A 14,665-nucleotide genomic window follows, 5' to 3' on the forward strand; every position below is an offset into this window, starting at 1 on the left:
ATATAATGGGAATTGAGCATCCACTGATTTTGGTATCCATGAGATGTCCTGGAACCAAACTCCAGGGAAACCAAGGGCCTACTAAATGTTCTTCCTCATTAATAACGTTTGCCATCTGACCACACTAAAAGCAACTGAAAAAATGGGACAGCCGAGGACTAATTGGGGTTGTCTCTGCAAATTGGGATATTTGGGGAGGTGTCAGTATGACCTGCCTGCTCCTGGTTTAAAAGAAGTGGCTGCTTCGGCACGGTGCTTTTTGTACACTTAGAAAGAGAGAGGATAGTCTTAAATATATGAATAGCCTTTCCCCCAGCTGACCAACATTTTAGTCTGAACTAACCTGAGGATGCTTGGATTTTTGCAGCAAATGAACAGAAGCCGAGTAATCATTTTGTAAAAAACAAACAAAAAAAAGACAACAAAAACAAACAAAAACCACAGATTCCTTGGGAAGGGGCAAAGGAGTTTCTAGGCAAGCAATTTTGCCATGACATGCAGTGCCATGCTTTAACTGCAGAGGGAGCTAAAGCAGCAAAGTTGAATCACTTGCGAATATTTCTTTTGCAGTACCATCAAAGGGTATCAGATGATGAATGCAAGGATATGAAATACAGATGATTTTAGGTGAAGTAGGGAGTAAGAATTTGAGCAAGTGTTTGCTTACAACACGTTCTTTTTGAGGAGTAATATGAAAGGAAAGAGGAAAAATATTGTCACACGAAATAATACTGAGGTCAGGATGTTGTTTTAAATTTATTTATTTAATCAGTTTATTTCAACATAGTGTCATTCCATTAAAAAAAGACCAACAAAATTTAAAATAATGCATCTAAAATGATTAAGTGATATAATAAAAATCGATTCAAACACCAACAATAACAAGTACATTTTTATACTGCTTATCAGTGCACTTAAGCACTCCCTATGTGGTTTAGAAAGTGTAAGCTAATTGCCCCCAACAATCTGGGTACTCATTTTAGCAACCTCTGAAGAAGGCAAGCCTGAGTCAAGCTTAAGCCTTTTTGCTGGTATTGAATTCACAACCTTATGGTTTGTGAGTGAGTGGCTGCAGTATAGGCATTTAACCACTGCGCACCAGGGCTGTTATTATGCAATTTTATTGCAGAGGCAGTGTCTGAAACCTGCTACTGGCATACATGCAGGATCTTGGCTACACCTTGTCAACCAAACAGAATTGTTGAGCAAGGAGCTTTTCCTTAAGCATAGAATTTCTACATCTTGTCACCACCATACAAAAGGCCTTGTCTTTCAAACCCATCTGTTATAACTCAAAGATTTAAGGGAGGCACAGAACAAGGCATCATAAGAAGGTCTAGCAGTTAGGCAAATTTGTAGAACATGTGTTCCCCTAGAGTCCAGATGTTGTTCGATTGCCACTCCTACCATCCTACTCAGTACATCTATTGGCAAGGAATCATGGAAACTGTAAACCAACAATACTGGGAAGGACACATTTTCCACATCATGATATATAGGAAGTCATTGTGGCATACCATTTTATTTTCACAACAACATTGTGAGGTGTCATAAGCTTGTCCAAAGCCACCCAATGAAATCCATCATTATTGAACAGGAATTTGAAAACAGAAAGTCTTTCACATCAGAATCTTAACTCTCTGTCCCTTTACTCCAACAGACTGTCTTGCTGATAGAAAGCATGTGGTCCTTCATGTACTTTTTACTAAAAAAATCCCTGGTAGCTGTTAAGTGATACATGTAGTCAATGCAAACTAGTGAACCACAGAAACTTCCCAATATTTGGCATCATTCGCTTCTGCCTCTCTCTCTCTCTCTCTCTCTCTCTCTCTCTCTGCTTCAGTGGAGACTAAATGAAATTGCTTTTTCATCTTTTTCTCCCCTAAAAGGAAATAAAGTAAATCCCCATGGCCTAAGAAGCAGAACATTATTACTAGCGTATCCTGAACTACTTCATTGCCTGGCCAAGACTTTTCCCTAGCGTCAATATCTTTCTTTGTCAGCAGAGAGTTGAGAGTCATCCCTTTACAGGGCTTTTAGTATCATGTTTCCTTGGAGACTTCTCTGTGTGATGGGATTTTTTAAAAATATATATAAATATCCTTATTTAACAAACCACAGTTTTATGCAACAGTGCCTTTGAGATTCAAGCTCCTATATCCAGATCCAGTGAAGCATGATAGTTGATTAATATACTATAAATCATCTTTAGATTGGACAATTTCTGTGGTTTGTAGACTCTTTATATTGCCTTTTTATGAATAATGTTTATAGATATAATATATCATGAGTTAATATGTTTTCTGTCTAAAGAAATGTGCCATGTGATGGCAGGGATACAGTGAAGATGAAATATTGAGCTGTTTTTAGAGACAAGCCCCTTTAGACCATTCTAAATGCTTTGCTTTTTGCTAAATGCTTTGCGTCTTGAAACAGAACAGAAGGAGTAGTTCAGAAGAACAAAGAAGTTTATGACACTCTGAGAGGCTCCACCACAGAAATATTTATTAAATTTATATCCCACACTTCCACTGAAAATGGTACTTAGAGTAGCCAGCAATAATAAAATACAGGTAGAACAGAGTTTCAGATAAAACATAAAAACAAATTAATAACACTATTTAAAAAAATCAAACCCAAACCCAGCCAGTTACAACCCCCTCTATCCAGCAGAACAGAACAGAATGCCTTTCGGCGTTTTATTCATTTTATTTTAATTTTTTCATGCAATTCTGGAGCTCTGCTGATGCGATTATAAGGTGTTTTAGAAAGAAAGAAAGAAAAATGTAATTAGCTGCTAGGACATAGTGGGGGGCAGGAGACAGGGGAGAGGAGGATACACTGACACCATGTGACTGTCAATATTGCAACTGCACTACGCCCTGGTGGCGCCGTGGTTAAATGCCTGTACTGCAGCCATTCACTCAAAACCACAAGGTTGCGAGTTCAAGACCAGCAAAAGGGCCCAAGCGCGACTCAGGCTTGCATCCTTCCGAGGTCACTAAAATGAGTACCCAGACTGTTGGGGGCAAATTAGCTTACTTGCTGTTCACCACTATGATCTTTGGAATAGCGGTATATAAATAAAACAAATTATTATTATTATTATTATTTTGTACCTGGAGATTTGTGTAATTGCGAGCTCAATGATGGGTTATTGCCATCAGTGAAAAAGGACATCCTAACTGCTTTTGGGAAATACAGCAGCTACAGATCAGAGGTATTGTGGTGTGATAAATATCATCAAAGCCACTTTTTTTCCAGGTCCAATTACAGTTTAAATGCCAGGTGTAGTAATCTTCTGCCTCAAGAACCCAACATCTATACAAGTTCATATTGGAGAATATGGGACAATACAGAATATGGGACAATACAGCCTAAGTCCATTGCAGCGAACCTATGGCACATGTGCCATCTCTGGCACGTGAAGCCATTTTTGAGGGCATGTGGAGGACAGGAAAGAGAGGGAGCAGGCACACACCTGTTGCTTTTCTTCCTCCCTTCTGTCCCAGGCCTTCAGCTGTCTCTGGAGAGGCAGCTGAAGGCCTGGGAGAGTGGAGGAAGAGAAGGAACAGGTGCACGCCTGTTCCTCCTTTTCCCCACCATCCCATGCCTTCAACTGTCTCTGGTAAAGTCCCACCCCCGGACATCCCGTCCCCCCAGCTATCCTGCCCCCCAGCACCGGTGACACCTGGTGTTTGGGCACCTTTGAGTTTGGGCACTCAGTCTCTAAAAGGTTCACCATCACTGGCCTAAGTTATATTGGATCATGACCAACACTTTTATTTATTCTCAGGAATAGACTTGTGATATGTTTCATGGTGGCTGGTCCTGATAGCTCAAGAAGACATTGCATGCTAATCTGAGTTGTGCGAACATACTGCTGGCCACCACCAAAATCTTGGCATCCAGATTCAGTGCCCAATCCAAGAGTACAGCCAAATGTATTCAGGGAGTGTAACTTTATCCAGCACACACTGTATCACTTGTTGTTGTTGTTGTTGTTATCATTACATTTTATTTATAAAGCACTGTAAATTTGCACAGCTTTGTACAGAGAATGGATAAAATCACTGTTTTATGGTCTACCTTTTGACTGAATCTTCTTTGGATTAAACTTCAGGTTTTTCATCATGATCATGTACCCCATTGCTGACATCAGACTAAAATACTTTTTGAACTAAAGCAGCTTCCGTAGCTTTAGATGGAAAGGAAAAACGGAGCTGGGCGCCATTAACATACTGATAGCAGCAGACTCCAAAACTCTGACATCCTCCTCTAGGGACTTCATGGCTATATCTGATAACCTGGGAGACAAGATGCAGACCTGAGGGACCAAACTTATATGCATGTTATTGAACAGTTTTCCATCACACTTACTGAAATTGCCTCTCCAGGAAGGCCCAGATGAAGATGTTTCAAAAACATACCATGTTCAGAGCACTGGTACTGAAACCTGTTGAGATCTAGCAACACCAGTAGGGACAAACTCTCTTCTATCAATTCTCCAGTATGGAATTCCAACATGCTGTTCAAAGAAGTTGTTTTGAGAGCATCAAGCATAAATCAATATTTCAGTGTATCTAAATTATCCATATTGTCTCTGATCACTTGGAGCTCGGACATCACCAAATACTCCAGGACTCACCCAGGAGTGGAGTACTGGAGATTGGTAAAATATTAACTAGTATTGTAACAGTCACTGCCACTGCTGCAGTGATCTCACCATTGCCTGTTTTATGCATGTTAGAGTGACACCTTGTAAAGAGACATTCACTGCTATTCTTACCCATTCAGCTAGTCTCTCTTCCCTGGCCATTTCAATAAAATATGAAGAGCAAAGGCTCAAGCACGCATGTGATATCTCTTACCTATCCATGGATCCTATCCACATTCTCGGGCTGTGCAAATTGAAATGTATTTATTATAAATGGACAAACAGAGGCCAACACTGCATCAGCTGGATCAGGATCAACTTGCATTCAAACTAGCACAGCTAGGAAGAATTTTCTCTGTCAAATGTCTTGTAAATTGGCTATAATTTGAACTATTAGAATCCCAGCATACTATTGATCATAATCTGCACCCTGGGAAACTGCCACTTAACCAGAGTAAAGCCAGCCATATCCACTCTTGTGCCTTTTAACATCTGTAGGGTCAACAGATTAATCTTTCAATAGCATGTATGCCCTGCATTATCAGTACCTGGTAATATCTGCAGATCACTCTGATATTAAAAACACAGGAGAAGGAATAGGCAAAAGTTGGCATCCTTAAGCTAATCAATAACTTTTAAAGTTTATGGCCTAAATCAGGGGTGAGACTCATGTGTTCCTCCAAATGTTGGGCTCTAGATGCTAGCAGTCCTAGCCAGTATAGTGAATTATGCTGGGGATTGTAGTTCACATGAGTCCAAATTCTGGCCTAAATTCCATTATAGTCCCAACTAGTCCCATTCAATCAATTGCATAATGATAAATCAGCAATAGTTTTGTAAATCCAGTTGATTTGGTGAGTCTGTTTTAATTGAGACTAGTAACTGCATACTTAAATACTTATATTTTTACAAATGTGTTTACCTTTACAATATGCTTTGAAATAAAATAGGCATGTAATGTAAAGCATCTTTGATTAAATTTGTTCTTTTAAGACAGAAACGGAAAAAAGGGAATCCTAGATGTAACTTTTCAATGATGTTTCTACCTATATTCTTACAGTGTGTGTTTATACAGGTCTTGATGTTCAACTGAAAAAAGGGCCCTAAGCAAGTAGCAGAAAATAGAGCTTGCTCCTTTAAGATTCGACTTACTTCCTCAGCATCCTCTGCTTCTTTGAACAACTCCAGGGAATTGGCTTCTTTGTATTTTAGTCTTCTCTTCATGTTTAAAGCTCAGGAGAGCTATGATTTCATACCTAGCATATTGCTTTAAAAAACAACACTATTTTCAAATGTTGTAAAATCAACCCATGAATATCTTTATTTAGGTCACTTTGAAACAGCCCAAGATATTAATTCACTAACCACAGGGCAGGAAAGCAATGACCCCTTCACTTGTCTCCCATTGCTACATGCTTTGCTCAGGAGCCCAGCTGTTCAGTGAATACCTTTGACATAAAATAATCTCAGACAACTCTGTTTTGGAGAAAATTGAATTACTCCCATGTTATGCTCTTACTGGCAGGCAGTTTATGAGGCAAAAATTGAGAAGAGTAAAATGTCATCTTACCAAATGCATGATTCCAATCAAAGCTTTCTCCCATTCAATTTAGTGGAAATAAGAGAGACTGATTCTTCATGTTGACAGGCTGCCCCATACATCACATAATCATCAGGGAATAATTGACCCTTTGCCCAAAGTAGAAAACAACTTTTTCCCCATTTGAAATGTTATTCACATCCAACATATATGAATATATATGTTTGGAGCTAACCAAAATAGATTTAGTGTGACTTCATGTGGGTATAGTCACCATTTAATTTGTATTTAAAATGTTCTTTCTCTATTACTGAAGTTTTGTACCTAGTTAGGATGTAACTACTGTACTCACTAGGCCTTCATCCTAAGTATTATTGTTGTTGTGTGCCTTCATAGTTATTTCTGACTTATGATGACCCTAAGACAAGCTTATGATGAGGTTTTCTTGGAAAAATTTGTCAGAGAGTGTTTGCCTTCCTGAGAGAATGTGACTTACCCAAATGGGAATTCAAACCCTGGTCTTCAGAATGGTAGTCCAAGTGCTCAAACCACTACACAACACAATCAGTTAAACTCATACAAAGGATCAATACTAAGACAGAAGTACTGAGAATATTAAAACAACTGTTTTTCAAGTATGTATATCTGTTGTTGTTGTTGTTGTTGTTGTTATATGCTTCCAAGTTGACTCCAATTCATGGCAATCCCATAATAGGGTGTCCATGGTTACCCGGTAGGTTTCCTTGATGAGCAGGGATTTGAACCCTTGTCTCCCAATGTTCTAGTGCAACACTCAAAACTACATCATGCTGGCTCTCATTCCCAAGTGTACAGGTATACTTTTGAGCGGCATAACATATACATGTAAAATTATGTTTCATTTATTTATCATACTTTTTAATAATATTAGTTATATCAGCTCTAAATTGTTAGAGAGTGTATGCTTCATAACAGAGTTATGGTACTCAGGTGGGGTGCACTTAAGGACTTGGGGGGCTGCTTGTATTTCCCAGGTCACATGTTGTATGTCCCTGCTTTAGCTTAAAGAGCCAAATAGCCCTTTTTTTGGAGTGAAGGACACTTTTACATGAAAGACGCTTTTACTTTTGGAGTGAGCCCATCTTCAGTGTTATATTTTTCACTAGCTAGATTTGCTTGAGTTCTTACCTGCTGTTCTGTCCCAGAACACTGGTTCACTCAGTTTTGCTGGATTAAACTTCTTTGTGCCCCAACCATGCCTTTTCTCTTCCCTTCTGCTCTCTGCTCCCTCACTTGAATCCCACCTTTGATGGAACTTCCTTGTGTTAATGGATAAAATGCAACTTTAACTATAGCTCTGCTTTTATTTTCTGGCATCAGGGTAATAGGCTGGAAGGGAATTGGTAAGAAGTTTCGCTCTTCTCCTTCTCATAAATTGTGTTGCACAACCTTTTCCTTCCCTCTGTTCTGTTGTGGACATGGTTAACCCACTTCCCTGCTTTAGAGCTTCTCCCAATCTCTCCCTCTGTTTGGCCTGTTCCTAAAATAGGATCCCCCAGTTTTCCTGGCAGGTTAATCTCTGCCCCATCCCACAGTAGTTTTGATCTCAAGCTTCTTTGATCCTGAATGAATCAGTATCACCTTTTGGGTCCTTGCAGGTGGATGAAAAGAGAACAGTGGAGAGGAGGTGGTCAGAGGGTGACAAGCATGCGGAGAGTGGTATCATCAGAAAGGTAAGAACAGTCTTTCATGCCACTTTGTTTCAGCAAACTGGGGGCAGGGTTGACCATGCACTAATACCTTAATATCAGTTGTAACTTTACAGCACAGCATATGGGAGCAGGGATTGGTAGGCAATATATTCTTTCTGTTTCTTTTTCTTTCTTTTTTTTTAAATAAAGCTTTTGATGATCCATGTACACCATGGCTAGATGTAGTAAAGCCAGAATTGTGGATTAGTGTCCCAGGGCTTTTTAATGACAATTATATTATGTGTCACCTTCCAAACTTCCTTATTTGAATCTAGCCAGTATCTTCACAGCAGTTGGAAGGGGATAGGAGCCCCTCCCCCCAACAACAGTAATATGTTCCACTTAGCTAGCCTTCTTGCAACCCAATGTATTTTGAGGTGGCCTGGTTCAATTAGGCAAATAAGGGCTATTGAGTATGTATGTGCCTTCAAGTCACCTGTCACTTTATGCTGACCCCATGAATTTCATAGGATTTTCTTAGGCAAGGTATACTCAGAGGTGGTTCTACCAGTTCCTGCATCTGAAATATTGTTGTTATTATTATTATTATTATTATTATTATTATTTTCTTATATCCCACCTTTCTCCTATATATAGCTTACAGCACCTAGTATTTGTTCCTAACCAGGTACTAACCAGGACTGACCATGTGTACCTTCCAAGATCAGACAGTATCTGGTGCCTTTAGGCTTTAGCTCTATTAGCTTTATATATATATTTTAAAAAGCCTGCTCCTGATGGGTATGAAAAATGCTTTGTTAGGGATTAGTGAGTGATTTGTTAGCTGGACTCAACCCAGCTGCCTACATTTTTATATTATCTTATGGAAACTTTTATGATGTATGTCTGCAGTTCTTTTTGGATTGTTTCATCATAGTGTTTTCAAAGGAAAGGCATCAGGAGAGTAGGAGATCATACTACAGCTGGATTGATCCAATCCAGGAGGCCACAGCAAGACCTGAGCTGGGCAGTTGATGACTTGGACTTTTGGAGGTCTTTCATTCATAGGATTGCCATAATTTGAAGCTGATTTGATGGCTACCAACAACAACAGCAAGAAGCTTGCAGTTCAAAATTTACCAGTATGCTATTGATCATGACAGCACAATTCAACAACATCTTAATAATGACAGTTCAAGGGAATTTTTCAACTAACTAAGGATTTTACCAGGGTGTTTACATGCACATCTTGATAAATTAGCCTATCTGGACCAATTCAAACAATAACTTTAGGTTATTCCAGGCCAGGCCCCTGCATTGTTTCTGCATAGCATAAATATCTATGGATGGGTCATACTATGCTAGTATTGTGTAATCCCTATACTAAATACCACCATAGTGCAATGTATGAAAAATGGCACATGCATACCTTTCACCTCATTGCATGATGTACAATGCATAATGCTCAATGCACAGAGGTAGTACACAACAGGCATTGACAAACTACTCTGGGTGCATTCCCAGGACTGTCAGCTGGATACATCCATTCCACATTGTCCGAAAAAGTCACTCTGCATGTACTGAACAGATTATGCTTCTGTGTGTCACCAACAAGATGCAGGTTACATGTAGAGGAATGAGGGTATGGCCATCCTCTCCTTAAAATTGGCACACAAGTCTTCTTCAGTTATACCCTCTAAAGTCAGACGCAATGTACTGTATAACATTGCTGGATTAATGAAGTAAAACCTATACCAGGGGTAGGCAACCTGTGGCCCGCGGGCCGGATGTGGCCTGGCAAGGCCTTGGGACCGGCCCCAGTCCAGTCCTGCTGCCGATTGCCACCGGAGCCTTTGGCCTATCAGGAGGAGGCGGGCAAGGGGGGCAAGTGGCAGGCAAGGGGGGCAAGCGATGGGCAAGGGGGGCAGTTGTCTATAGAAGCCTCCAAAACATGCATTTATATTAACATTTTTTAAAAAATCAGCAAATTTTTAGCGTGTCCTCCATATTTTTTTTATAAAAAAGTGTCCTCCATTTGAAATTTTTGTCCTACATTTGTCCCGGTTTATTTATTTATTTAATTTTTTAAAAAAATTATTTAATTATTTATTTTTTGGCTTCGGCCCCCCAGTTGTCTGAGGGACAGCAACCCGGCCCCCGGCTCAAAAAGGTTGCCTACTCCTGATCTATACAGATCTATGTTTAGATGTGTTGGCTGGCTTTAGGCATACTGTTTCTATGTGAATGGTGGGAAAGAAAAGCAGATGAAACCACTCATCATTTCATCTGATGGACTGTGCCATCAGGATGAAGATAAAAAACCAAACAAGTCCCATTACAGGGATCCCAGTGACTTCATGGGAATCAAATAGATTTCAGATCTGAATCCGATCCAGAAATGGTGGCAGATTCTGAATGAGTGTCTGCCAAAGCTTTCCTAGAACAGAATAAATCTCAATCAGTCTGTCTCTATAGGAAGCTGACATATTAAAAAAAAAAAAACTAAATTAAGAACCAGATCTCTTGCAGAAGGATGTACTGTACGATAATATTTTGATTTCTTGGCAGGAAGCTGTCTTTGACAGCTCCTCATTTGGGGTTGTTTTTACCTCCCAGTTTTATACACAGGATTGCATTTTTTAAAAAAAATTGATATTCAGGTTGAAAGTAGGGCTTTCTGTGGAAGCTATTTCCCTTTTTAAAAACTGAACTGTAAGAATGTTCATTTTTAACCATATTTCTTTTGAAAATCTTGCTTCTATTTCAACACTAGCCCATTTATTGCTTATTTTTTCTTCCTTGATTGTTGTTAACTGCTATGAAGTCGACTTCAGCTTATGGCAACCATATGAATGAGAGACCTCCAAGTCATCCTATCATCAACAGCCCTGCTCAGGTCTTGCAGTTTCAGGGCTATGGCTTCCTTAACTGAGCTTGTCCATCTGGAAGGTGGTCTTTGCGTTTGACAAATAATCCTGGCCAGTTAAAGGATGGGGAGATGAATTATTATTATTATTATTATTATTATTATTATTATCATCATCATCATCATCATCTTCCCATCCTTCCTCCAAACTTGGGACTCAGGGCAACTTACAATATTTTTTAAAAACCCAGTACAACTAAAACATACAAAAATAGTAAATTAAAACAAAATTAAATTACTACAATATTAAAACAAATTGCATGTTAAAATATCAAATACAGTTTAAACAGATAAAATATTTAAAATACATTAACACCCCCAAGGTGGTCCTTTAAAAACTTTCTGTTTTTAAAAGCCTGCCTGAACAGGTAGGCTTTAGCCTGTTGGCAAAAGGCCAACAAGGAGGGGGCCATTCTGGTCTCCTTAGGAAAGGAGTTCCAGAGAATAGGGGCAGCCATGGAAAAGGTTCTCACCAACCTTGCTTGTGATGGTGATGGGACAGTGAGAAGGGCCTCTCCAGAGGATTGCAGAGCCTGGGTCAGCTTATATAGGGAGATGTGGTCTGCCAAATAGCCTGTATCTCAACCATATAGCGCTTTGTAGGTCATAAACAGCACTTTGAATTGTGTCTGAAAACAAACTGGCAGCCAGTGAAGCTGTTTCAACAAGAGCATTGTATGGTTTCTATAACCTGCCTCAGTTAACAGCCTAGCTGCAGGTCTTTGGACCAGCTGAAGTTTCAGAACACTCTTCAAAGGCAGCCCCAAGAAGAGCGCATTACAGAAGTCCAAACTGGATGTAACCAAGGCATGTACTACCAAGGCCAGATCCGGCATTTCAAAAAATGGGTGCAGCTGGTGAACAAGTTTTCAGTGTGTGAAAGCACTCCTGGTCACTGCAGAGATCCAGGCCTCCAAGTTCATAGCTGAGTCCAGGAGTACCCCCAAACTACAAACCTGCATCTTCAGGGAGAGATGCCTGTCCGGGTTAGGAGATACCTAGCAAATCAGAATGTACAGCTGAACTACCCCTAAGTCATGAGGCATGGCTGTGAGCTCTGATTTGGTAGAGATAGCCCTAGTGTTCAAGTATTGTCTATACCAGTAGTATTTGGTCAGTGGAAGTGGGGAATGGATGGCTAGAATGTAGAGCCTGGAGCTATTGCTCTTTTGAATTACAGCTTCCAGAATCCCAAACCAATTCCCAGATAGCTTCTGACAGTTTTTGAGAATTTTTGAGCAAATGTCTACATAAATGGCCAAAACCTTTTTGCTATCCAGTATTCAGCTTTGTCATTGTGTGCCATCAAGCCTTTTCCAACTTGTGGCGACCCTATGACAAACTTGTCATGGGGGTTTCTTGGCAAGTTTAATCACATCTCAGGGTCACCCAGTGGGTTTACATGGTTGAATTGGGATTCGAAACCTGGTCTTCAAAATTTACATTGAGGTGAACTGTGGACATGAGTTACTCAATTTTCATAGTGCCAGGAGGGAACTATCAGGGATCGAAGGGGAGAAAAAACAATAACTTAATAGTTGGTCAAGAGTATCGTTAAATGTATCAGTCTGCTGCCTGGTGCAATGATAACTACTGTGTATACTCGACTATAAATCGATGTCATATATAAGTCTAGGAGAAGTTTTGGGGCCAAAATTATAGATTTTTATATGACCCGTGGATAAGTTGAGGGTAAAACCTAAGGACATGTAACAAAAGATCTGAAAGATGAAGCAAAGGAAAGCAGTGCCAAAGAACTTACAAAATTTGAGCAGACGTAACTGTGCTCACACTAAAGGCCTGGATGGATGAGAGACTAGAAGGGAATAAGTGCTTTCAAAATAGATTATGCTCTTGCCTTTCACCAGGAGATTGTTTCCATTTTTATAATAGTTAAAGTACAGGACTTACATTGATCCATGGATAAGTCAATCCAGTTTGGGGGGGGGGGCAATTTTACAATTTCTAGACTTATACATGAGTATATACAGTAATTCTGTTTCAGTGGAAAGCTGTCAAGTGATATTCAGCACAGAATACACTAGAGGGTGCAGTAAGCACAGCATGAACTTGGGTATCCTTACCTGAATGTAAGGTTTTCATGCAGAGATGAGGAAGGAAGTCACTTGCCAAGTCCTGTCCTTTTGACAATGCCACAATCAAGTTCCACTTTCATTTAAAGTTCAAAATCAAAACACATGGTGCTTCGCTTGAGTTCAAAATGTTTGGGTCACATTAACCACCAGGATAAAAGTGCTCAGGCTGTGCAGCATCTGCTCTATGCAAGCTGTTTCCTGTGCCTTTAGAGCTGCACCAGAGTTCAAATTCTTTAACTGTCCTCTCAGGCCACATGACCAAAATCATATGTGATTCATTCTCCCAGCTGTAGTCTACTCCTTGGGAAAGGTGGGGGAGGGTGTGTTGATGCTGAGGCTGCTAAAGGCTGGTGTCAAGAAAGGAATAGCACAGATAAGATAAGCAACTTTTGTTGGGACTGCAACTCCCAGGCTCCCCAGCCTGTTGGCTGATGATTCTCTGTGTTGTAGCACCAGTAAATATTCCTTGTTCTGGGACAAATGCATCAGCCTCAGAATGATTTTGCAACAGTGGCTCTGCTCCACTACTAACTGTTCTGAATAGGAAAAAGGAAGGCCTAGCTCCCTTGAGCCAACAAATTCTCTTAATTAACAGAGCACAAATTAAATCATCTTCCCTTTCCTGGTGATGTGCTTCGTTAGGAGAACCCAGATGAGCTGCTTCGCCTGGGTCCCAGCTGCAGCCTAGGGAAGGCTGGCTCATTCGACTCCCTTATGGCCCAGAAGCCCAGCTGTGGCCAAGCTGAGCGGGAAGCCCAGCTCTGAATGGTAAACAGGCTGCTTTCCTGAGGATGGTCAGGGACGTAGCTAGGATTTTAGGAAGGGGGGGGGGGGTCCAGACTAAGTTTCACCATTATAATGGGGCTTGGGTGTGGCGACGCAGCAGCACACACCATTCATTTTTCTAATGGAAGGGGGGGTCCGGACCCCAAGAACCCCCCCCCCCCTTTGGCTACGTCCCTGGGATGGTGATGAGGAGATTACTCTAGTCTCTGCTGTTCTCCGACCAGACTAAAAGCACAGAGGCCTCCTCCAATAAGAGCTGGGAGGCTCCAGACATCGCCAACTGCACAGCAGATATATGACCAAGTAGAGGTGAATCTGCTTGCCCAGTGCAATGAGCCAAAGACTCACACAGGAATAGAGAACACCACCAATTTAATCCAACTGCGCAGTTGAGGCCAGTCAGGTGAATAGTTTCAAAAATCTGACTGAGCAAAATTAACAAGCATTCAAGTCCTGTTATACATTTTTTGGTTACAAGCAAGCAAGCATTTACAAAGACTCTACTGGTTAGCTAGTAATCTTCAAGTCCCATCTGGTCTCCTCCCAAGTTCCTCTGAGCCGATTGCAACTATATCTACTACTGCGCATGCGATGCCCTGTGCCAAGCTTCATTAACATATTTAGGGGTAAGGTTTTCACTTTTGTGATGTCAATAAATCAACAAAGTTCACTTGAGAGTGCAGTCTCATTGGTTCATACTAGTTTTGGCTGGTTTTAATTGCTCCAGGCTTGCTCTAGCCTAAAGCAATGGGAATCTCTAGTCCCTCCTCTGCACTGAGCACACTTTTTCTCAAGATGGGGCATCAAGAGGTCCATAAGCATGGGATTGATCCCTATTTCAAGCCATGTTTTTAATTAAAGTGTTATATTGGGCTATGTTCTACACAAGGGCAGTCAAAGTTACACACAGCGACCCCTTCTTGTTGTTTGTATGGCCTTTGGCCCCACCAGACTTCTCTGCCCCAAAAAGAGAGCCAGTATGTCTGAGAA

General features: G+C 40.6%; 1 protein-coding gene across 8 annotated transcripts in view; it reads left to right on the forward strand.

Annotated features, from left to right (window-relative positions):
• The window catches only part of CCDC9B (coiled-coil domain containing 9B), a 107,559-nt gene that overhangs the window by 39,158 nt on the left and 53,736 nt on the right, over window positions 1–14,665 (forward strand). For all 8 annotated transcript variants that reach the window (XM_089521958.1, XM_089521957.1, XM_089521956.1 and 5 more), the window contains one exon: window positions 7,835–7,909. In XM_089521958.1, the coding sequence (XP_089378084.1) occupies window positions 7,835–7,909 (75 nt within the window). The remainder of the gene's footprint in view (window positions 1–7,834; window positions 7,910–14,665) is intronic.

This window comes from Sceloporus occidentalis, unplaced genomic scaffold (genome assembly GCF_023333645.1).
Source record: "Sceloporus occidentalis isolate IW3139 unplaced genomic scaffold, rSceOcc1.0.p SCAF_4, whole genome shotgun sequence".
NCBI lineage: Eukaryota > Metazoa > Chordata > Lepidosauria > Squamata > Phrynosomatidae > Sceloporus > Sceloporus occidentalis.